Source organism: Amphiura filiformis, chromosome 18, assembly GCF_039555335.1.
Source record: "Amphiura filiformis chromosome 18, Afil_fr2py, whole genome shotgun sequence".
Lineage (NCBI taxonomy): Eukaryota > Metazoa > Echinodermata > Ophiuroidea > Amphilepidida > Amphiuridae > Amphiura > Amphiura filiformis.
Window position 1 is genome coordinate 8160428 of NC_092645.1, and position 21208 is coordinate 8181635.

General features: G+C 37.2%; 1 protein-coding gene across 1 annotated transcript in view; it reads right to left on the minus strand.

The window, feature by feature from the left end:
* Window positions 1-1090: 1090 nt before the first annotated feature.
* Window positions 1091-21208, minus strand: part of LOC140139816 (cilia- and flagella-associated protein 221-like) — a 37445-nt gene continuing 17327 nt past the window's right edge. Inside the window, exons 8-21 of the mRNA XM_072161552.1 lie at window positions 20339-20382; window positions 18966-19030; window positions 17061-17148; window positions 15564-15843; window positions 14123-14241; window positions 13387-13467; window positions 12636-12743; window positions 11108-11287; window positions 8227-8379; window positions 7301-7401; window positions 5828-5926; window positions 5234-5365; window positions 4316-4387; window positions 1091-2194 (exon numbers count right to left, since the gene is read on the minus strand). Of these exons, the coding sequence (XP_072017653.1) occupies window positions 2068-2194; window positions 4316-4387; window positions 5234-5365; window positions 5828-5926; window positions 7301-7401; window positions 8227-8379; window positions 11108-11287; window positions 12636-12743; window positions 13387-13467; window positions 14123-14241; window positions 15564-15843; window positions 17061-17148; window positions 18966-19030; window positions 20339-20382 (1649 nt within the window). The 3' untranslated portion in view covers window positions 1091-2067. The remainder of the gene's footprint in view (window positions 2195-4315; window positions 4388-5233; window positions 5366-5827; window positions 5927-7300; window positions 7402-8226; window positions 8380-11107; window positions 11288-12635; window positions 12744-13386; window positions 13468-14122; window positions 14242-15563; window positions 15844-17060; window positions 17149-18965; window positions 19031-20338; window positions 20383-21208) is intronic.

Consider the following 21208-nt stretch of genomic DNA (forward strand, 5'->3'; position numbering starts at 1 on the left):
GTTCTCGGCATAAGCGTCGGCCACAATGCCTCCACCTTGAGGCGTATCATGTTGAATGTACCCAACCAAGTGTCATGCCCATATGACGGTTTTTATTAATTTGACCTCAGATGACCCCTGTGTGAACCCAGATGACCCCAAAATGTCCATCCAAAAATTTAACTTTAAATGTTGACTGTATCCACCAAGTTTCATGCCCATACGACAGTTTTAAGTTATTTGACCTCAGATGACCCCAAAATGACCTTCCAAGAATTTAACTCTAAATGTTGACTGTACCCACCAAGTTTCATGCCCATACGACAGTTTTAAATTATTTGACCTCAGATGACCCCTGGGTGACCCCGGATGACCCCAAAATGACCGTCCAAGAATTTGACTCTAAATGTTGACTGTACCCACCAAGTTTCATGCCCATACAACAGTTTTAAGTTATTTGACCTCAGATGACCTCTGTGTGACCCCAGATGACCCCAAAATGACCTTCAAAAAATTTGATTCTAAATGTTTACAGTACCCACCAAGGTTAATGCCCATACGACGGTTTTGCTAATTTGACCTAAGATGACCCCTAGATGACCTTGGGTGACCTTGACCCACTAACCAAACCTACTGGAATTTGAAGACCGCCAACGACCATCCCTCCACCAAATTGCATCACTGTACACCAAGGTTCATGCCCATACGACGGTTTTTGCTAATTTGACCTCAGATGACCCCTAGATGACCTTGGGTGACCTTGACCCACTAACCAAACCTACTGGAATTTGAAGACCGCCAACGACCATCCCTCCACCAAATTGCATCACTGTACACCAAGGTTCATGCCCATACAACGGTTTATGCTAATTTGACCTCAGATGACCCCTAGATGACCTTGGGTGACCTTGACCCACTAACCAAACCTACTGGAATTTGAAGACCGCCAACGACCATCCCCCCACCAAATTGCATCACTGTACATCTTACCAGTTACAAGATATTGCACCCATAGCTTTCGGACGGACGGACGGACGGACAGATGGACGGACGGACAGATGGACGGACGGACGGACAACCAGGAAACATAATACCTCCGGTGGAGGCATAAAAAAAGTTATAGACCCTACATTACTTGTTATTGAAGGTTGGAAAATGGAGAAATACAGCCATGTTTTAATTACTGTTGCTTCTTTGAACAGCCAGAGACATTAAATTAGTATGAATTGATAGTTGTTCAATAAAAGCGAAAGTAATTAAAGCACACAACTTTACCCAGCTTTGGAAAAAAAAACCACATTTTTAGTAGCAGTATTTCTCTGGTTTCCAACCTTGAATAAAAAGCAATTTAGTCATCAACCTTTTTTTTTTTTTTTGTTTTCGGGAAATCATGTTTTTTGGAAAATTGAGGTACTTTTTTCGCCTTCTAAAAATCGTGTTTTCCTCCAGCGCTTCCTATAACCTTAGGACATCGTAGCCAAATTAGTAGAACCCATTATTTTGCTTAGTATTGCAGTTCAATTTCTTACTGAGAAATTCCATTTCAATGAAACAAACTTCCTCTTACAGATATATTCCTTATCAATGTAACAAACCTACAAAATCTTTGGATGACAAAGTTAACCCCATGAGCACTACTCTAAGAACTCTTTTGATTGGTTAGAAAGAGGATTACTGAGCCAATCAGAGATATGATAAGAATAGTTAGCAGGGCTGAAGGAGATTATGCTTAACCTTGCTAGAATATCTAAAAGCTCTAATTTGATTGGTTACGCAGATGAGTGCACCATGTAATTAACCAATCAGGAGCACTTATAAGGAAGATAATAGTGCCCATGGGGTTTAGGATAGCCACAAAACTAATAGCAGGCTAGCTGACACTAATTGGCACATAAATTGAAGAAGCGCCATAAGAGTTATATCTAAGCAACTAAGTTTTGCAATTTCGTCAAGAGCGCCAATTCTGACGAGCATCATTAATAAATAGATTTAATATGAAATCACTTCACAAGAATATTTCTTATTCACATTGTTTGCATAAAATTCTCGTAGTTTTAGAAAAATAATACTAAATATCTCGCTCGCCGTTTATTTCAGCTGTAAATCCTGCAGCGAAGTGAGGTTGTTCATGTGAGTGACATGCGCTTGTACCTTTTCTCCAAGTCTGTTGTATCGCTTTTTCAGGAACACCTCCAGTTCTTGCTCACGTTTCTCCCTGTCGGTGAAAAATGACAAGAATAAAAAAAAAAATTAGATATGCCATATTATGGCAAAATAAGATGCACACCATATTGGAGCAAAACAGATTGCACATTTTGGCCCAAGGACGAAAGCAAGCACTGACATAATTTCCTGAAACTGCTTTAACATTTCATGAAAATGTGTATTTCACTATACTTTCTACAAGGAAAAACAAGGCAAAATTTCCTGAAATCTGGAAATTTCCTGAAGATTTACGTCCCTGTTTTGGCCATATCAATACCTTCAACCTGGCATACAAAAACCGCTACAGATATTTTTAGAAGAGAAGGTCGTACTTTTTGAGCAAACATGCACAAGAGGAGTGTACTTTTGATTAGAGAGCAGGAAAGCATCATATAGATACACTAGTAGTGTATCATATGTGACACGATCAAGGGAAATGAGTCGGATGTCGCTAATATTGATTTTGAGATATTAACAAAGAAAGTGTTAAAATTCTTTTGCTTTACATTGTTTTCAGCGATTGATAAATTGATGTAACTTTGCAAAGAAAAGTTGTATCAACATGGGGTTTTCAGTATCTGAAAGCTCTAAATGTCCTCTTTAGAAACATGTGAAAAACTCATTTTCGACCAGGGTCGACATGTGACTCATTCCCCTTGATCATGTCACATATGTGTACATCCATATCAAAACGATGCACTTGTCGGCTGCTACATATTTCTCATTTCACATAATAGCTAGGAATGAATACCAGGCTCATCACATGGTTACAAGGAATGTTTTCTGACTTGGGATGATTTAAAGTGACCTCCACTTGAGATGAGTCTGGTATTCATTCATAGCTATCATGTGAAATGAAACACATGTAGCAGCCGACAAGTGTATCGTTTTGATATGGATGTACACATATTCAGACCTGAGAGTGTGTCTTTGAAAAAATATCTGTTTTTAGCATAAAAAAATCTGAAATTATTTCAACCATACATACTTTTGTACACAACAAGTGTAGAAAAATATCTGTAAGTTGAAAAAAATATCTGGAAACAGATAAATATCTGGTCTCTCACATCCCTGATCATATTGCAATGCTTTTTGTGACCTTGATTAAGCTTCAGAATCTTTCGTACTGTATTTCAATATTTTTGCAAGAGATTTTGTATCTCCTGTTGTTAGGTCCCAGATTTTCTTGTTGACAAGGCCCACTGAAGTGTTTGAATGCATGAAAGATCTTAATCGTGAAAACAGCATATAATACCGTAGAAATTCGCCAATAGGCGCATATGGGAGTTTTGAGAACAAGGATTTGCAATGTTTGATCATGTGACAAAAGCTTGCTTGTGAAGTATATTAAGGTAATACACAATTTTAAAGTGTTGCGATTTGGTAGTTCACAACATCTTGCGAATGGTAATGAGATTTGGCAAAAATTGCATTGCTCATTTCCTTGCGAGCGTGTAGAAGAATTCAAATATCACATAAATAATTTTGTAGATCCTGTGGTTCTTGAGTTATGTTGTAAAGAGGGCTGAAACAACAACACTTTTGTAAAATGTACATAACTCATTAACAACAATAAATTAAGCAAGTTTGCTTTTGCAAAACATCAATGTGTTATTTGTCAATAATTTATTGATCTAGAGAATGAAAATCGATTTTTCTGGTTGCTTCGACCAACAACACTTCGTCTACCCTTAATAGGTTTAACTCTTTAACACACATATCTGTAAATACTGTTAGGATGTTCAGGGGCTGGTGCTTTGTAATTTCCATCTCTTCTTCAAACTGCCATGTGCCTAGAGGAGAATTTCTTACGGTATAATAGCCTAAAAATTCCAAAACAAAGGGGTTACATACTGAAACATTTCTATAGTAAATTGCTGGAAACCTTTGATGAGAACGTACTTCCATGATGTGGCAACTCGAGGCACAACTCACAAAGAGTATGACAGCGGAATTAATGGAAAGCATATACTATGCTTAAAAAGCGCCTTGTTAACATCGCGGAAGTATGCTCTCATCAAAGGTTTACAGCAAAATTGTATACCCATGTTTGCAAACTAGAATTTCGGACTTCTGCCTCATTTCCCTTGATCACACCACATTTGGTTGGTACCCAATAATAATCACTTACCTTGGTACCGGGCCTGTTGCAGAGACTGAATTATTGTGTGTTGGAAGTTTGCTGCCATGGGGAAATTCATCACTGTAAATGAAAAGAGAATGATAACAAAATGTTCAAATTAATGTTGGTATTCACATGTGCACATAATACGAAAACGCTTTACATTTATTCCGCTGTCATTAGATTATATCAGCTGCCATACAATGCCCAAGGCATGCTCATACCTTTGGGCGACTCTCCATGGACAATATTCATAACAGCTCCCCATTTCAACCCTGGGTGGAGAGAGGTAAAGTGCCTTGCCCAAGAGCACAACATGGTGGAAACATTGGTGAACACAGCAAGTTTCCATGTCATATGCAGGCCTCAAAATTACTTATCAAACTTGTGTCGTCATATTGCACCCTACTTTTGAAGTTCCGGTGCAATGTCATTTCACAATAAGCGTATGAGGTGCAATAGAATGCTTATTATTTACAAAGCTGTATCGCAATTTGCAGCCCACAAAGTTGTAAAGAAACAGGCATATTATGTGATGCAAACTGCGATACCATACTTTCCTAACTTGTGTCATCATATTGCACCCTACTTTTGAAGTTCCGGTGCAATGTCATTTCACAATAAGCGTATGAGGTGCAATAGAATGCTTATTATTTGCAAAGCTGTATCGCAATTTGCAGACCACAAAATTGTTAAGCAACAGACAAATTATCAGGCATGAAAACTGGTTTTGGAAAAAAACCCACTGAAAACCATGTTTTTTACCATTTTCTATGAATTTGATTCAGAAATAGGCTGAAAACAATAACAAAAAATGCTGAAATCGGCTAAAACGCTGACAATTTTCATGCCTGAATTATGGAAGTGCAAACTGTGATGTGATACCATTGCATCCAAGGTCTGATCACATCGTTGCTACCATCTTACCTTTCTTCATCATCCACCTGTGTATGTGAGTCTTCAATTCGATGGAACTCGGCATTGACCATGTCGGGAGTTAATGCCAGGGAATCGGCTGCCTCTGCCAACTTATTGGTTTCTTCTTCCTCCTCGTCATCACTATGTAACGATAAGAAACAAAATTAAAATATATTGAGTCGTACAAGAACCTAAGGTTTACATAACTGCTCTTAATGTAGGCTATTACACCCAATGACAGACCCAGAGGAATGACCATGGAACAACCTGTAGTATCACCCTCATCTGCTTTCATCATTTCATGCCCTTTACTTTGACTTCTGAACAGCAAAAATTGTAAATGCCTTATCTCGTTTCCACAAAATCAGTCAGGAAGCTGAGCACTGCAGTCTCAGTTCTCTAGGTCAGGTGGTTCGAAACTTGTGACCACAAAATGACATTTTTGTTACACTTTATCAAATACCTTACTGAACATAACATCTGCTGAGCTGCGAGTGTAATATTTAAAAACTTAAGATGGGATTGGTGTACATGTATTGCTTTTCACATGGTTTACTGAAAATTTGATCAAAAATCCCCCCAAAACCTTAATTTTGTACTTACGAGTTAACTGCAGCCACATTCTGTTTGTCCTCTTCTGGTAGACCGTCTAACAAGGGAGGAAAGTCACATGGTAGAAGAGCAGCATTGAAGGGGTCAGTCCTGTCAAGTAACAAACATTTATTAATAAAATTTGTAAATACATTTTATTGAATTAAACAATTATTTTAAACTGAGGTCTCTTATTCCCTTTGAAACTTTTTCTCCCCCCCCCCTTTTTTGGTTTGTTTTTGGCAGCCCCTGATATACCACTGTTTCTATATTTAATTCTTGGACACAATACATGAAATTAACGAATGCAAACTCCTACGGGCACTACTGCATTTCTTGCAGTGCCTCTGCTTGGCTGATATAGGCCTCTTTGTAACCAATCAAAATAGTTTTTAGAGGCCAATGGGGTTTAAATGTGTGTAAATCTCCAAAACATCAGACTGTGTTATAAGTGGGAAATGATTTTAACAAAAAAGCTGGTTTGGTAAACTGTTTGGTAAAGTACAAAACACATGAGATCCAAAACAATGTCAAATGCTTTGTTTTCTTCGGGTAAACTGGAATTTGGTTCATTCTTCAGTCATCATTTCCCAATTTTGTATCAACTCATATTGGTACGACTCTGAGACAAACCTTCTTCAAATGATCTGCCTTTTTGATAAGGCTGCCTATACATTTTGGATAGGCCAAATGTTAGTAATCCCAGCACTGAAACAAATTGTGTATTTATACCTTGCCACACATTTTGTAATTTGTTTTGCAAGCTTACAAGCGTATGACAAGCCTAAAAATTAATGTATTGAAGACATTAATGTGTGTTTAGACGATAGCCTACTTTTGAAAGTACTTACCGTAACCACCGGTATAAGCCCACCTTCAGGTATAAGCCCACCCCCTATTTTTCAAGACATTATGGGAACATGGGTGCACTCGGCTATAAGCCCAGTACTAAATTTTGGCCAAGTTCTTAAATCAAATCAAATCAAATCAATGCTTTTCTCTGACATAGATGATAGAAATTACTTGTACATTGGGCATTATACAAATGGGGATGATTTTTCCTTATTTCTAAATTCAAGTACTAGCCCCTCCTCGGTTATAAGCCCACCCCCATTTTTGAAGTAAAATCTGCCATCTAGGGGAGTGGGCTTATACCCGAGTGGTTACGGTACTTTCGACCCAGCAAATTAAATTACACTACTTGCAAGTGTGTGTCCACACGGGACTTGCTTGTAAGCCAACTCACAAGTAAGCGAGTCATTCACTGGTAAATTATGCCATGGTTAAGCACAATTACAATAGGATTGAATCATCCAGTCCTATTATGGTCAACATACGGTCATAATTACATGCAAGTTACTTGTAAGTCTTGTTCACATGGGCCTACTTTTGCAAGTAGTATATCTTGCATGTAAAATCTTTTGAATGTAATAAATGTTGACTGTATTTGAGACCGTCTGAACAAGTCTGTAGGTAGGTACTTACCACCTTGGCACCCATACATTTGTGAGTGTGGGTGTGTTAGCCAAAGATATGAGGCCTTGTGATGGGAACTTCTTCCACTGCATTACTCCTCTAATCACATCCTATAAAGACAAAAATAACATACGTACTTAAATATAGCAAATCATCCATGAAATTTTGTTGCTTCTTGGCCGTGTTATGTGAGGCAATAAAACATGGCTGCGATACCAATATCGACACGATGCACTACCCACATGCTACTAAAAAGCAATCAAAAAGAGAAATACAATTGAAATGATCAATTCTGAATTCAGCTTAAAGTCTTGATTTCAAATTTATTTGATCTATCTTATTTTCATTTATCTTTCTATTATTAATGGATTAGTGTGGAAGTCCTATATTCGCTTAGCACCATTGAGGTCCCAGGTTCAAATCTGGCTGTTCCCGGGTGCCTTTTATGTACACTTGGTTTCCAGTCAATTACTCCAAAGGAGTATTGACTGGGGACAGGGAGGAAGGTGCCCACATTGGTTCAAAATATGAGCACAAATTGAGCAAAAGCTGTAATGAGCACCTTCCTCTGTTTTAGACTACAATAATTGTACTCATTTGACCCATTTATAGCAGTTAAATTGCAAATTTCGGTGCACTTTGCACATATTTGTCCCAGTGAAGTCATTTAAGTAGCGAGTCAGTGGAACAATTAGGAATTTTGTCCCCTTTAGTGGCCCCGGTACAACTCCAAATTTTATCCCATGGTTCTCCAGTTTCCTCCTGCATCTAAAGATGATCCCTGTGTAAAACGTTCTGACTGTGTCTCCCTTATTGATTAATTATGATAAATACAGGTATAGAAAAATAGCGCAAATGGTCTGATTATAACTGATAAGCACCAATATAATAAAATACCCAATCCAACCCGTATTACAGATGAATCTGTAACTTACTTCTCTGTCTAAGAACTTCTTTGATATCAAACCCACACTGTTTTTATTGCTGTCTCTATGACTATATCTTGGCAGTGGACATAAATGGAAATCAGGATCCGTCTCAGCGTATGGCATTGGCGGCATGAACACTTGAAGACCTGGTGCTGGGTTCTGAAACAAACAAACAAAGAACAGCAACAGTATTATGTGAAAGAATTTTTCAACTCAAAAAATCAAATTCAGGCATATCTGGTGGTATGTCTCCACAGGCTGCAGTTATTTTAAGTACACATGAGTCCAAGCTAAGCTCTTAAAAGGCTGGTCAAGTCAAAAGGTTCAAAGATGGCTACCAGGTGTACAGATACAATGTCATCAAGGAGGAACAAATCTGCACTGTTACTATTAAGAAGGTCGGGGCCAAAGACATTGGCAGATTCAGATACAAGTGTGGTAATGTGTTCACTGAAGCCAAACTCAGTATCAGCCAGTCACAACTGCCTGAGGATGGCAACAGATCGTTGCCGAAAATATTAGCAAGGTAAAATGAAAATTTTCCTTCATTAGGAGGGCGCACCACCAAATCACTCCACGATTTATGTACCAGTGAAATTCGGTTAAAATAGTCCACCGCTTATTTGAGCTTGTTGCGCTTTATTTTCAAAACGTATAGTCAAAATTTGCCCATTTTAGCTCATTTGCTTCCGACAAGTGTCTACATGACAAAATATGAGAAAAAGTCCAATTGTTTTATTTCAGAGATGGAGTTTTGGCTAATTTGGACAATGTCCGGTTTCAAAAATTGAGTGATTTTTTATTTTTAAATTTGCACCTTTTTTTTTTGCGTCCAAATAGCAAAAAAAGTAGATGGTCACCAATATATTCTGTTAAAAGAAAAATATTCTACACGTGATAAGCTTTAATTTGATACCAAACTTTTTATCCATATTACGTTTTGCAGTGACAAAACGCCATCCAAACGTCGTATTTCCTGTGTAATCCAATGGCGCAATCATTGGTGGTGCGCTCTCTTATAAGCGGCTTTTAAAGTGTGTTGCTATGTACGCGCATTTTACAAAAAACATGGAATAAGGGCAGAAGTCTTAATAAATCATTTTATTTCATTCGCAAATGCTTGAAATAACATTTGTGATTAGTTTTAGCAATAATGTTTTTTTATTTATCCAAAATACAGGTCTCTGACGTTAAGAAAAGCATCAAAAATCTACTTATATGAGCGCTTTTGCTATAGATTTATACCAAATCAGAATAACTTATAAAACTTGTATTTTTGCTTAAAATGCCAAAATCAGTAGGCCTAGTTTGAAGACAGAGAACGAGAGGGGGGGTAATTTGACTCAATTATGTAAATAGGCCTATATTTAAGGTATTAAAAATATTTGTACACACATAAAGTACTTTTCACAATTAAAAAAATTAAAATTAAAGAGTATCTTTTTGCATAAAACATTCAATTTTATGTCCAACCTCTTCAAACTTCTGCATGTTGATAAACACGTTAAAATTTGGGTCTTTTGGTGATTCGAAACTGATATTTAGAGCACCATTTCTTCCGAACGGAAAGTCGAGAGGGATGAAATCTTGGGAAATGACTAGAAACTGTCTCTAGTTTACTTAAAAATGTAAAAAATTGGATTTTGATAACTATTGACGTTTATAAGAGGGCGCACCACCAAATCACTCCACGATTTATGTACCAGTGAAATTCGGTTAAAATAGTCCACCGCTTATTTGAGCTTGTTGCGGCTTTATTTTCAAAACGTATAGTCAAAATTTGCCCATTTTTAGCTCATTTGCTTCCGACAAGTGTCTACATGACAAAATATGAGAAAAAGTCCAATTGTTTTATTTCAGAGATGGAGTTTTGGCGCGAATTTGGACAATGTCCGGTTTCAAAAATTGAGTGATTTTTTAGGGTTAAATTTGCACGCTTTTTTCTTTATGCCAAATAGCAAAAAAAAGTAGATGGTCACCAATATATTCTGTTAAAAGAAAAATATTCTACACGTGATAAGCTTTAATTTGATACCAAACTTTTTATCCATATTACGTTTTTGCAGTGACAAAACGCCATCCAAACGTGCGTATTTCCCTGTGTAATCCAATGGCGCAATCATTGGTGGTGCGCTCTCTTAGTTTCCGTTGAAAGTTTTAAAACTACTTTTGCTCAGTTATATCGAAGGTAAACAAATTGGGTACAAAATCTTTTTTTAGACTAATTGTAACTGTCCAGTTTTAAAATTAAAACAGCTTCCTTTTCATAAACTGATTTACCACGAAAGTGTGTACAAACACTGCATACAATGGGTTATTGCATTTGATATCCCCCGGTACCAAAACAACGCACTCAGGTTAGGCTAGCTAAACAGTCATACAATTTTGCCTTTTATATCAAGAGGTGCGAATCCAGTTGTGTCTGCCTAATCACAAATCTCCAAACATCCCCATGGAGGTACTGAACAATTAACAGATACCCTTTGACATACAAGGTAACAGTTAACTGTGCAGAACATTTCATGTATCATAAAAATGTGCCAAACACTACTCAAGCTGAGAATCTGACCAAAAGGGATTAGGTACCAGAAACAAATTAGTTTGATCTTTCAATCGACCATCGAATCGATGCTTGGTCGATCCTTATTATTTATGAAATCAATTAATTTACTAATATTGTTAATTTTGATAATATAGTAATTTTCTGCCTGTAGCAATATTGACCAATAAAATGTTAGCATTAATTCTGATTAATTAGTTGATGAACAAGCATCAAAACAGCATCAACGGTCGATGCAAAGATCAAACAAATTTGTTTCTGGTGCCTTAGTGAGCAATTAATGGTTTTTGCTTCCTTGTTTAGATACATTGAACAGAGTATACTTACAAATATGTGCAATGATGGATACTCTATAGGTTTGAAGAGCGTAGCAGGTGGTTCCAGCAATGTTGTGTCTCTTGTCTGCAGTGACTCGGCAGTGTCTGCTGCATCTATTTGTTCTTTGTTGTTTTCATCGGCCGTCTTACTCCATGCTGGCTCTGGTAATGGCATGTTGATCATCTCATCCTAAAATGTAGCGTAAAAATTGTATGCAAAGGTTTAGAGGGGAACTGGGCAATCAATTTCCCTCTCCACCCAAGGATGGCAAGGAATAGAGAGTTCCCATGTACCAAAGAGGAATCCACTACAACAGTGTTTGTAACATGATTTACACCCTCCACACTCCTATTGGGTTTGGTGCATGACCTCAAATTGGTGGTATGAGATGTACTGTGAATGAGCGTTTCGACAGTATTTATTATGGGACATGAGAGAACATCATACATATCGAATTGCATTCTGAATACGAAGAATGTCTTTCTGATATCAAATAATTTTCATTTTTGAAATTCACGATATAATACAAATTTTATGACAAATTATTAAAATTTGATATTTTTCACATTTTTGATATATAACAGTCCTCGAAGTAAATTATATAAATCTAATGATATATTCTTAAAGTGTATGTAGCTGGGAGGAAAAGCCGACCATCAATTGAAAATTTTGACCTTTCATACTGAAGATATGGATTTTTTCCCCAAAAGACCTATTTTTTTTTTTTTTTTTTTTTGGGAAAAAAATCCATATCTTCAATAAGAAAGGTCAAAATTTTCAATTGATTGTCTGCTTTTCATCCCACCTACTTTAAGTATAAATCATCAGATTTAAAGTTTACTTCGAGTGCTGTTAAATATAAAAAAAAATCAAATTTTAATCATTTGCCATAAAATGTGTATTACATTGCGAATTTCAAAAATCAAAATTATTTTGATATCAGAAGGACATTCTTCGTATTCAGAATGCAATTCGATATGTCTGATGTGCTGTAATATCCCACAGTAAATACTGTCCAAACGTTCATACCCCATCCCTTAAAACAAAAGCAATATCTCAAAGCCACTAAATACCAATTAAAGTAGTCAATAGGTGGAGAAATTTGTTCTGCATATTTTGATACTTAATCCACACGGTGAAACTTTATTTTTCCAACTAAACAGGAAGCCCTGCTTGGCCAGTTCGCCACAGAATAACTGACTTTCACCTGTTACTTTGATGACAGACAGAACAGAATTTACATGGATAAATTTTAATCTTCACTAACTCTAGATACTACTGTAAAATATATATTACTCTCCATGGGGGCATCTTTCATAGGATTACATGACTGTAAACTTCTTTTCTTGCCAAAATTTTGCATTATAGTGTAGATAAAGCCTGATAGGTACGCTTGGTACCGAAAATTTGCTAAAGTATACTGTTTCCTGTCTCCATTTGTTTTATTTCAATGTAGATAAAGATGTGAAATGTTGTCTGCACCCTTCAAATTTCAAAATGGCACAAGGTGATAACATAACTATTTTCCTGATCTTACCTCGGCTCCCGTTCTGAGCGGCCTGATGAGCTTTGGAGGAACATAGCCACCTGAAGCATCTTGGACATTTTGAAGACTGTAACTCATCAGTTTATATTGCTGGGGTACCTGCAACGAGTAAGCAACAGTAGCCAACAATGCGTTCCATATCAGTACACAATGTTATGTAAGCTGAACAAACTATGTTTGTGTTAATCTTGATAATCTGTTTTTTAATTGTGTGTATGTGTGTGTTTGCAATTACCTGCAAACGTGAGATGTATATGTTTGCCGTCAATTGTGGATGTTCATAATTATTGAAATACACTTCCAAACATGGGATGCATAAGAACCGTGGACGGTCCATGGTTCCAAACTTATGCAACAGAATAGAAGTACCTTAAAATTGCACTATTTGATGATAAGTCCCCTATTGGATAATACTAGGCACGTCAACAATTGCCATGTACTATCGTGTTTACGAATATTAAGCATGCAAGACGGTGGAAAATATCCTTGGTATAGCGATTGAAAACCCATGCACAGTCTGCACTTGGATAACTGTGTACACGGTCCTTGCTTGACAGCAAACATGTGCTTATACATTGATATTGAGCACTTGCACATGACAATGAGGACCTCCCATACAAGGAGTGGAGTCATCCACTCAGTAGCCTCATTTGAAATTCACACTCCCTGTGTGGGATATTAAGGTAATGTCTTCCACAGGGGGTGTATAGATATCAACTGGAATAGCCTAATGTGATCTTACCTTGAGGTTAAATAATGGAACTTGTCGTTTCACAAAGACTTCTTGAGGTTTGCTTGGTACAATTCCAAGAGCATCTAAAGCCTGCAAATTATTAATGAAAACAATAGTTCACTGCAGTTATAGTTTTCAGCAAGGTTCTTCAGCGGTCTGGCAATTTGGTGTTGTTTATAGCAAAAACACAGCAGTGGGGTTCTGATTGGCTATTTGACTCACATCATCATCACATCTGCGCTCATTCAGTCTGCATCCCCTGCCCTCACTTTTTAGATTCTTGAGTGTTATGGTGCATTGAGACACACATTATTAATTTTACCCTCTGGCCAACATGTTATACCTCTTCGGAGGAAAAATTGACAAAAAACAGAATATACTCTGCCAGCAAAATGCTTATAAGTTTTCAAAGCACAGATCATCAACAAAATAAAAGGGTGTGTATTAATATACAGTAGGGCAAAGAACAATGACAACTGCAGGGCAAATGTTACATACCACATTTCTGCTTTTGTTTGAGCCTTAACCACTTGAGCACTACCTGCCGATCTAACATTGTCTCTGATTGGTCAATTACATGATATCATCACTTTAATCACCAATCAGAATGGAGCTTTGCAAATAATTCACCCCAATTTTTTTGTGTGGTGAAATTATTCTAACAATGTTGCTGATTGGGCCAATTGATAATGAAAACCTCTTTCTGGCCAATTGGCAGGTAGGTCTCATGGGGTCAACTGCTTACCATGTCATCTTGAAAGTCTGGTGCAGTATACGTAGGGAAAGCATAGGGCAGTACTTTATCAGCAGATATATCCAAGGGAAGATCTTTGTATCTTGACTCCTGGTTCTCACCATATGTACCTGGGTAGAAATCATATTACATAATAATTAACACCATGCCCTTCTTACAGGGTTTCTGATTGGTTAATTACATGATATGTTCATCTGAGTGACCAATTAAAACACAGCTTTTAAATATTTAAGCTCAATCCTCTTCAGCCCTACCTACCACATTTGTACAAGTATACATTTTTGGAATTGACTTTAGTCAAGGAATCTAGAAATCTAAATGAATACACAAATTTGGGTCAAAATACACATTTTGGAGAAAATTAAAAAAACAACAACATTTTTTGTTTAAAATTTTTCATAACACTTATAGAACACAATAGCCAAAATTGTGCTCTTGTGTGTTGTTTTTTTCATCATAAGAAGAACAAACAAAAATTTTTTAGGGGGGGTGATACCCCTTAAGCGGGCCACTGGACCCCTGGCAGTAAGCACGAGAGCTCCACACGCTATGTACTCTCTGTCACAATAATTTGCCACCTGGCATAGAAATTGGCCTAGCTACAACCCTGGGCTATACACTCCATTCCCGGAACTTATTATTTTTTGATACTGTTTGTTTTTGGAAATTGTCCTTATGTTTCAAGGCCAACATTTTTTTTTACGGCAACAAAAGTGGTAAAAAGTCACATTTTTGTTATTTATTATAAGTGCAATGATTTGTATACGCTTTACCTAAGGGATGAAATCAAAATTCGACTAGCGGTTGACCGCCGGTTCTGTCCGGTTGCTATTGTTCTAAGCAATGGCAACCGGACGGAACCGCCGGTCGAGGTTTGATTTCATCCCTAAGGCCAATGGGATGGCAGCAGCCATATTTGTTCAGTTCTAGATATTTAACTACAAAACTGCAATGTACTTCTTAATATTAATACATTGATGTTATGAGTCGATAAAGCAAATAATTATATTTCCATAGGTCTTTGGGTGTATTTTAATGCTTTCCTTCTCCCAAGAAAAATCGTGCACATGGGGCAGAAATTACATCAATGACATCAAAGCCTTGTGATCTCCTTTATAGAACCTGCACCATTCCTCTTGTGTACCAGCTTTATTTGTTTCAATATTTGAGTTGTGATCTCCTTTATAGAACCCACACCATTCCTCTTGTGTACCAGCTTTATTGTTTCAATATTTGAGTTGTGATCTCCTTTATAGAACCCACACCATTCCTCTTGTGTACCAGCTTTATTGTTTCAATATTTGAGTTGTGATCTCCTTTATAGAACCCACACCATTCCTCTTGTGTACCAGCTTTATTTGTTTCAATATTTGAGTGCAAACACTCCTAGTCATGCTCCCTCTGACCCACTTAAATTTTATGTAATACTCACCTAATTGATCCCTCCCCGCTCTTCCTTCCCTATAATCTTTCACCAATTTCCGTAACTTCTTGATCTTCTTGTCGGCTCTCGACCTGATGATCAGCTTCATTGTTGCCTGCTGGAATTGCCCCATTGCCCGATGCCTCAGTCCCCATGGGTCATTGCTATATGTGTCAAACCTTGCTTGTGCAGCGGGTGTGCTTGATTTCGATCTGTGCGTTCTCCTTTGTGAGCATGCTGTGCACGCTCTGTTGAACTCGATTTCTGCCAGAGGGTCTCCCCGTTGGAACTGTGCAAAGTAAATGGAAAAGAGATAAACTGGAGAGCTTGATATTTTCTTTTAACTAGCATGTAACTGCCTCTTAAAGCCTTAATATGTGACATGATCAAGGGAAATGAGTCGGATGTCGCTTATATTAATTTTGAGATATTTTAATTCTTTTGTTTTATATTGTTTTCAGCGATTGATAAATTGACGTAACTTCACAAAGAAAAGTCATATCAACATGGGGTTTTCAGTTTCTGAAAGCTCTCAATGTCCTCTTTTGCTCAAAAAAAAACCAATGAATTTGGCTGAATACAATAAGTTGGTAGGCCTACATGTGTAAACATTACAAATATGCCAAAAAATCTGGTTTGAAAAATTTACCAAACTCCTTTTAAAAGATTGTATATTATGGCTTTAAGGTTAACAACTATTTTAAACTTTTGCGATTTGGTAGTTCACAGCATCTTGTGAATGATAGCCAGCTTTGGCAAAAATTGCATTGATCATTTCATAGCGATTGTGTAGAAGAATTCAAGTATCATTTTTGTTGGACCTGTGGTTCTTGAGTTATGTTGTAAAGAGGGCTGAAACAAAAACACTTTTGTAAAATGTACAATTCCTCGTCTACCCTTAAGGGCTAAAAAATATTGAAACAATATTGTACAGCTTAGAAAATGTATTCCCTAGCAATTGCCTTTGTAGTTTGAAATCACACAGAGGCTTGTATTGATTTCTTTACATCATGTGACTATGGAATTGTGCATTTAACATATACATACAAAAAAGGGTTCTTTTGTAGTATGATCTCATCAAGTCAAGGATAAATAAATTGGACATCATTAACACATTTATTGTAGCACTAAGTTCAAAAATCAAAAGTATAGTAAAGGCACTGGGCTATTCCCAGGGGTACCCTGTGGGTTTTATTTTCGAGCTCTTAGTTAATTGACCTTTTTGGTAAATCACATAATATCATCATATGACGTCATACCATTTAGCTAACATCTTTACTGCGCATTGCAAGTCGGCATGAAGTAAAATGACGACACCTGGGATCTAACCGCAAGGAATTATGGGAATTACTGAAAAGGTCAATTTCAGAACAGTGGAATTTCAATGCCAGAGAACATAATTTTATAGGCTTTAAACTATATCAAACTGTGAATACCAAAAAAAGTGTGAAAAGGCTCAGAACAGTTGAAATTACAAAAACATTAATACTGCAAAAAAATACTTACATGGTATTCTTTGACAGCTTCCCTCCTAGCTTCCAAGATCTCGTGCCTAGCATTGGATGAAATCTGATCACGACCAAGATGAACTTGCCTGCAAAAGGAAAAGATACAACCAATGTGAAATATGTATTTATTTGCAACACTTCTAAGGAATAGGTTGAGGGTTCATACCACCATATCAGCATGTGAAGCGGCTTCTGCCATAAGTGCAACCCGTTAATAGTTTAGTTCTAACTTTGCATACAAATTGCGAAAAATTGGTATAATAATACCAACTTATGTAAAATTATGTTTTACTAGAACTTGTGAATGTGATCTCTACAAATTTGAAAAAACACAACATTTTGAGTGATGTTTATGATTATATGCGCATGCACAAAATGGAGTTAGCAGTTGGATGTAAACACGTAAAAATCAGGCTTTTTAGTACAAGGTCGTGTGTCTTGAGCTCGCCACCAAAAAAGGTGGCGACGTTACATTTTGCCAAAGTCTACTCAAAACAAATTATGATATCTCTGTCAAGCAAGAAGGTATTGTCATGCTCGTGGTCTCATTTTATAGCTAAATAAAATGCACTTTCAACCCTGTAAAAAGAAATACTTGAACCTTTTTAATACTGACACTATGCTTCATAGAATTCAGAATGGGTAGGGTGGCGGTGGTGGGGGATGTGGTGGTGGGGATGTGGTACACACAAACTCTATGGGATTGGTATTTTTAGTGCGTAATCTGCTTCTGTAAAGGCTGTAAATTGGATTTGGACTCTATTTAGCATCTAAAACACTCATGGCCTTACTGCTAAACAATTCTACTAATTGTTTTTAATAATTTATGATTGGTTTAGTCCAGAAAATACAAACTTTTCCATACAAAACTACCCGTTGTCATATTAAACACTGTAGTAAGTAATGCAGATGTCTTCAAAATCTAAAAGTTACTGTAAAATTTTAATTACTTATCCTATCATAGTCAAAGTATAGATTTTCTGAAAGGAAATTTGACGAGGAATCTAAATATGGACATGTTTTTTCTGTATGGGTTAGGGAGAAATGTTTAGGTTCAAAATATGTTGAATTGTAAAAAAAATCTAACATACTTTGGGACACCCTATATTCCTAGATTACCAAACAGCTGTGATTTTGGTTTCTCCCAAAGTCAGTTGGCTCTCTATATCCTCTAACCAAATGAATGTTGTTTACTTCCAGTTTATTACTGTAAGTTGGTAATAAGCAATGCATTGAGTGACCCATTTTTTTATCAAAATCTTTTTTATTCCACCCTGTATAACTTGCAAGTCACCCTGTATAATGAGTTGAAATGTATATATTTGAATTGCTTATGCCTTTAGCTTTCCAAAAATGTATACTTTTGCTAGTTTAGGGTTGATGATTGTCGAGATAATCTAATTAGAAACCCGGATGGTGTAAAAATTCATAATATTGGTTATGTAACGCTAAGGGTGGCGAGTTCAGGACACACGGCCACAACGTTAATTTATCAAAAGTAGATCTAAAATGTGAAGTCATTTTCAGATATGTTATGCATCATTCTGTTCTAATTATGATGATATAGAATGTATGACTGTCTAAATATGACTGGATCACAATCATCAAAGTTTCTTTTTAGGGAGCATGGTGGCCAAGCGGAACAGGCTCTGACTCATAATCGGAAGGGTGCCGGTGTGAGCCCCGGTGACGTCATCGTCTTGTGCCCTGAGTAAGGCACTTTATCTCGATTTCTCCACCCAGGTGTATAAATGGGTACCAGCATTCTTAAATGCTGGGAAGTTAACAGACTCGCTGTGGAGGAGCACACACAGCAACATATCACGATGGAGTCTGGCCTAATTGCTAATGAAAGAGAGATGGGCACTCCGTTCTGTAAAAGACAGGTTTGACTTTTTCTTACCATCTAAGTTGGTTTCTTCTTTCTGCCTGTACATCTTGCTTAACCTCATGGTCAAATAACGCTTCCTGTTGGTATAAAACAAACATTTGGTAATGAGTGATGAATTATCAAAACCATAATTTGTTATTAAGCAATTGGTAAATATGCAAGCAAATAAGCATGGATCCAGGCCCGCAGCAGTTATTTTGTGCAGGGGCGAGTAGACCTTTTTTGGGCCAGATCTTTGAAACAGCTATGTTGCTGCAGTCTAGCCTAAATTTAACATCACAACTGGGAATGCATTATTTGCTCTGAACAAGGCATTGACTTGGAGCTATACACATAATACACTTAGACCGACCATTTTTGGTCAGGCTTTCACAGTTATGCATGTTGCAAATAATGGGCTTGTGCATGGCTCGAAAAAGTGAGTAATTTGGGAAATTCTGGTATTTGGAGGGAAATTGTGTCTTTTTTGCATATAAATTGTGTGAAATTCAACTTGCTTCCGGGAAATTGACATTTTTTGGAGCCCTGGGCTTGTGCAATATTGCCCAGGAAATCCCCACAACTGCACCACACAATCAATAGTTTATTGACCTATGCCCTGAATACAGGTATTCCTATATCATGATGACATGATTTGTGCACACAAAAGAGGGGAAAATATGCTTAAGTTGTCCTTCAGACACATGTCAGTAAGACTTGGAAATTATAAGATTAATATTATTTCTTTCTGGAGGCTAAAATGACCCTAAAATATCACTGAAAGTGTGAAAATTTGGCAAAAATTTTGGCTGGAGTACACACAAAGCCCTACACTTAAACATATGTACAAGAAACAACTGCTTCAACGTGTTGACGTTACCTACAAGATTAGACAAAAAGCACTATTACAGCTTTCTGAATTGGGATTTTCAAGTGTAAATCCATACACCCCCTATGGAAGACATGTCCTTAATCTTCCACAGAGGGAGTGTGAATTTCAAATGGAATCACCCATTTAGGTAACTTCATTTGAAATTGACACTCCCTATGTGGAGTCATGTCAAGGTCATGTCTTCCATAGGGGGTATCAGGGGTAGTGCTACAACTAAACACTCCAGTGTCCGCAGGGACCCCTGAACTTGCAGAAAATTAAAAAGTAGGGGGTCCGGAGTAGAGCTTGGTGAGTCCAAGTTGCACAAATGCAGCATAAATAGTATGTCTGCAAGAGCGCTAGATTGAAAATCTGGGGGTCTGCAGGGACCCCTGAACTTGCAGAAAATTTAAAAACAGGGGGTCCGAACTCTATTTTGGTGGGTCCGGGACCCCAAAAAGCAACTTAGCGCTACCCTTGGGGGGTATCATGGATTTCACATGCATGGAATAGCCCATTGTTCAGAGTTTCTTACCTTAAGCTGTCTTGTATTATGTATTGCATCATTAGATAAAACAGCTGAAATGAAAAAAACAAAAACACCAAGGGATGTTAAATAAGATCACATAATACTCCAGATATGATGATAACTATGAATGGAATGAGTCCAGCGTGACGTCACAAGGTGTCACCGTAGCTGGAACATATAATAACTACATGTTGTCCATTTTGTCAGAGAACTTGATCACATGATATCGGATCAACTCTCATTGTTATTGTCTCTTTGTTAAGTTTGTATGTGACGTTGACTCGGGACATAAATGCCGTGTTCAAGGTTACCGTCTCCTCCTTGCTTCCCATATCTTTCTCCACCACAAATCTTTGCATCATCATAATTGTTGACATAGTTGACTTGTAGAACATGATCTGAAAATGCCCACTTTGTTTGTTCCTCTTCCAAATTCGTAATTCTGATTGTGCATTCTTGTTGACTTTGTTCATTATCAACTGATGCTTTAGGCATCTTGTTGCAAACAATCATGGAAACAAACAAACAAACAAACAAAGACCAACACACAATGACTTACCATCTCTCACATCTTTAGCTTTCAGCTTCTCTGCCTGATGTTCTAGGCATATGTTTATTTACATCTCTCATGGTTAACAAGCAAGTAAGCATAGACAGGCAACACACAGTCAAATCTTACTTTCTCTCAAATATAGCTTTCTTCTTTGCCCAACGTTCTAGGCATCTTGTTTTCTCACATCTCTCACAGTAAACATGCGAGGAAGCAAACACAATCAAAACTTAACGTCTCTCAAATCTTGAACTTTTTAACTTCTCTGCCTGATATTCAAGGCAATTTGTTTCTTTACATCTTTCACCAAAAAGAAGCACACAAGC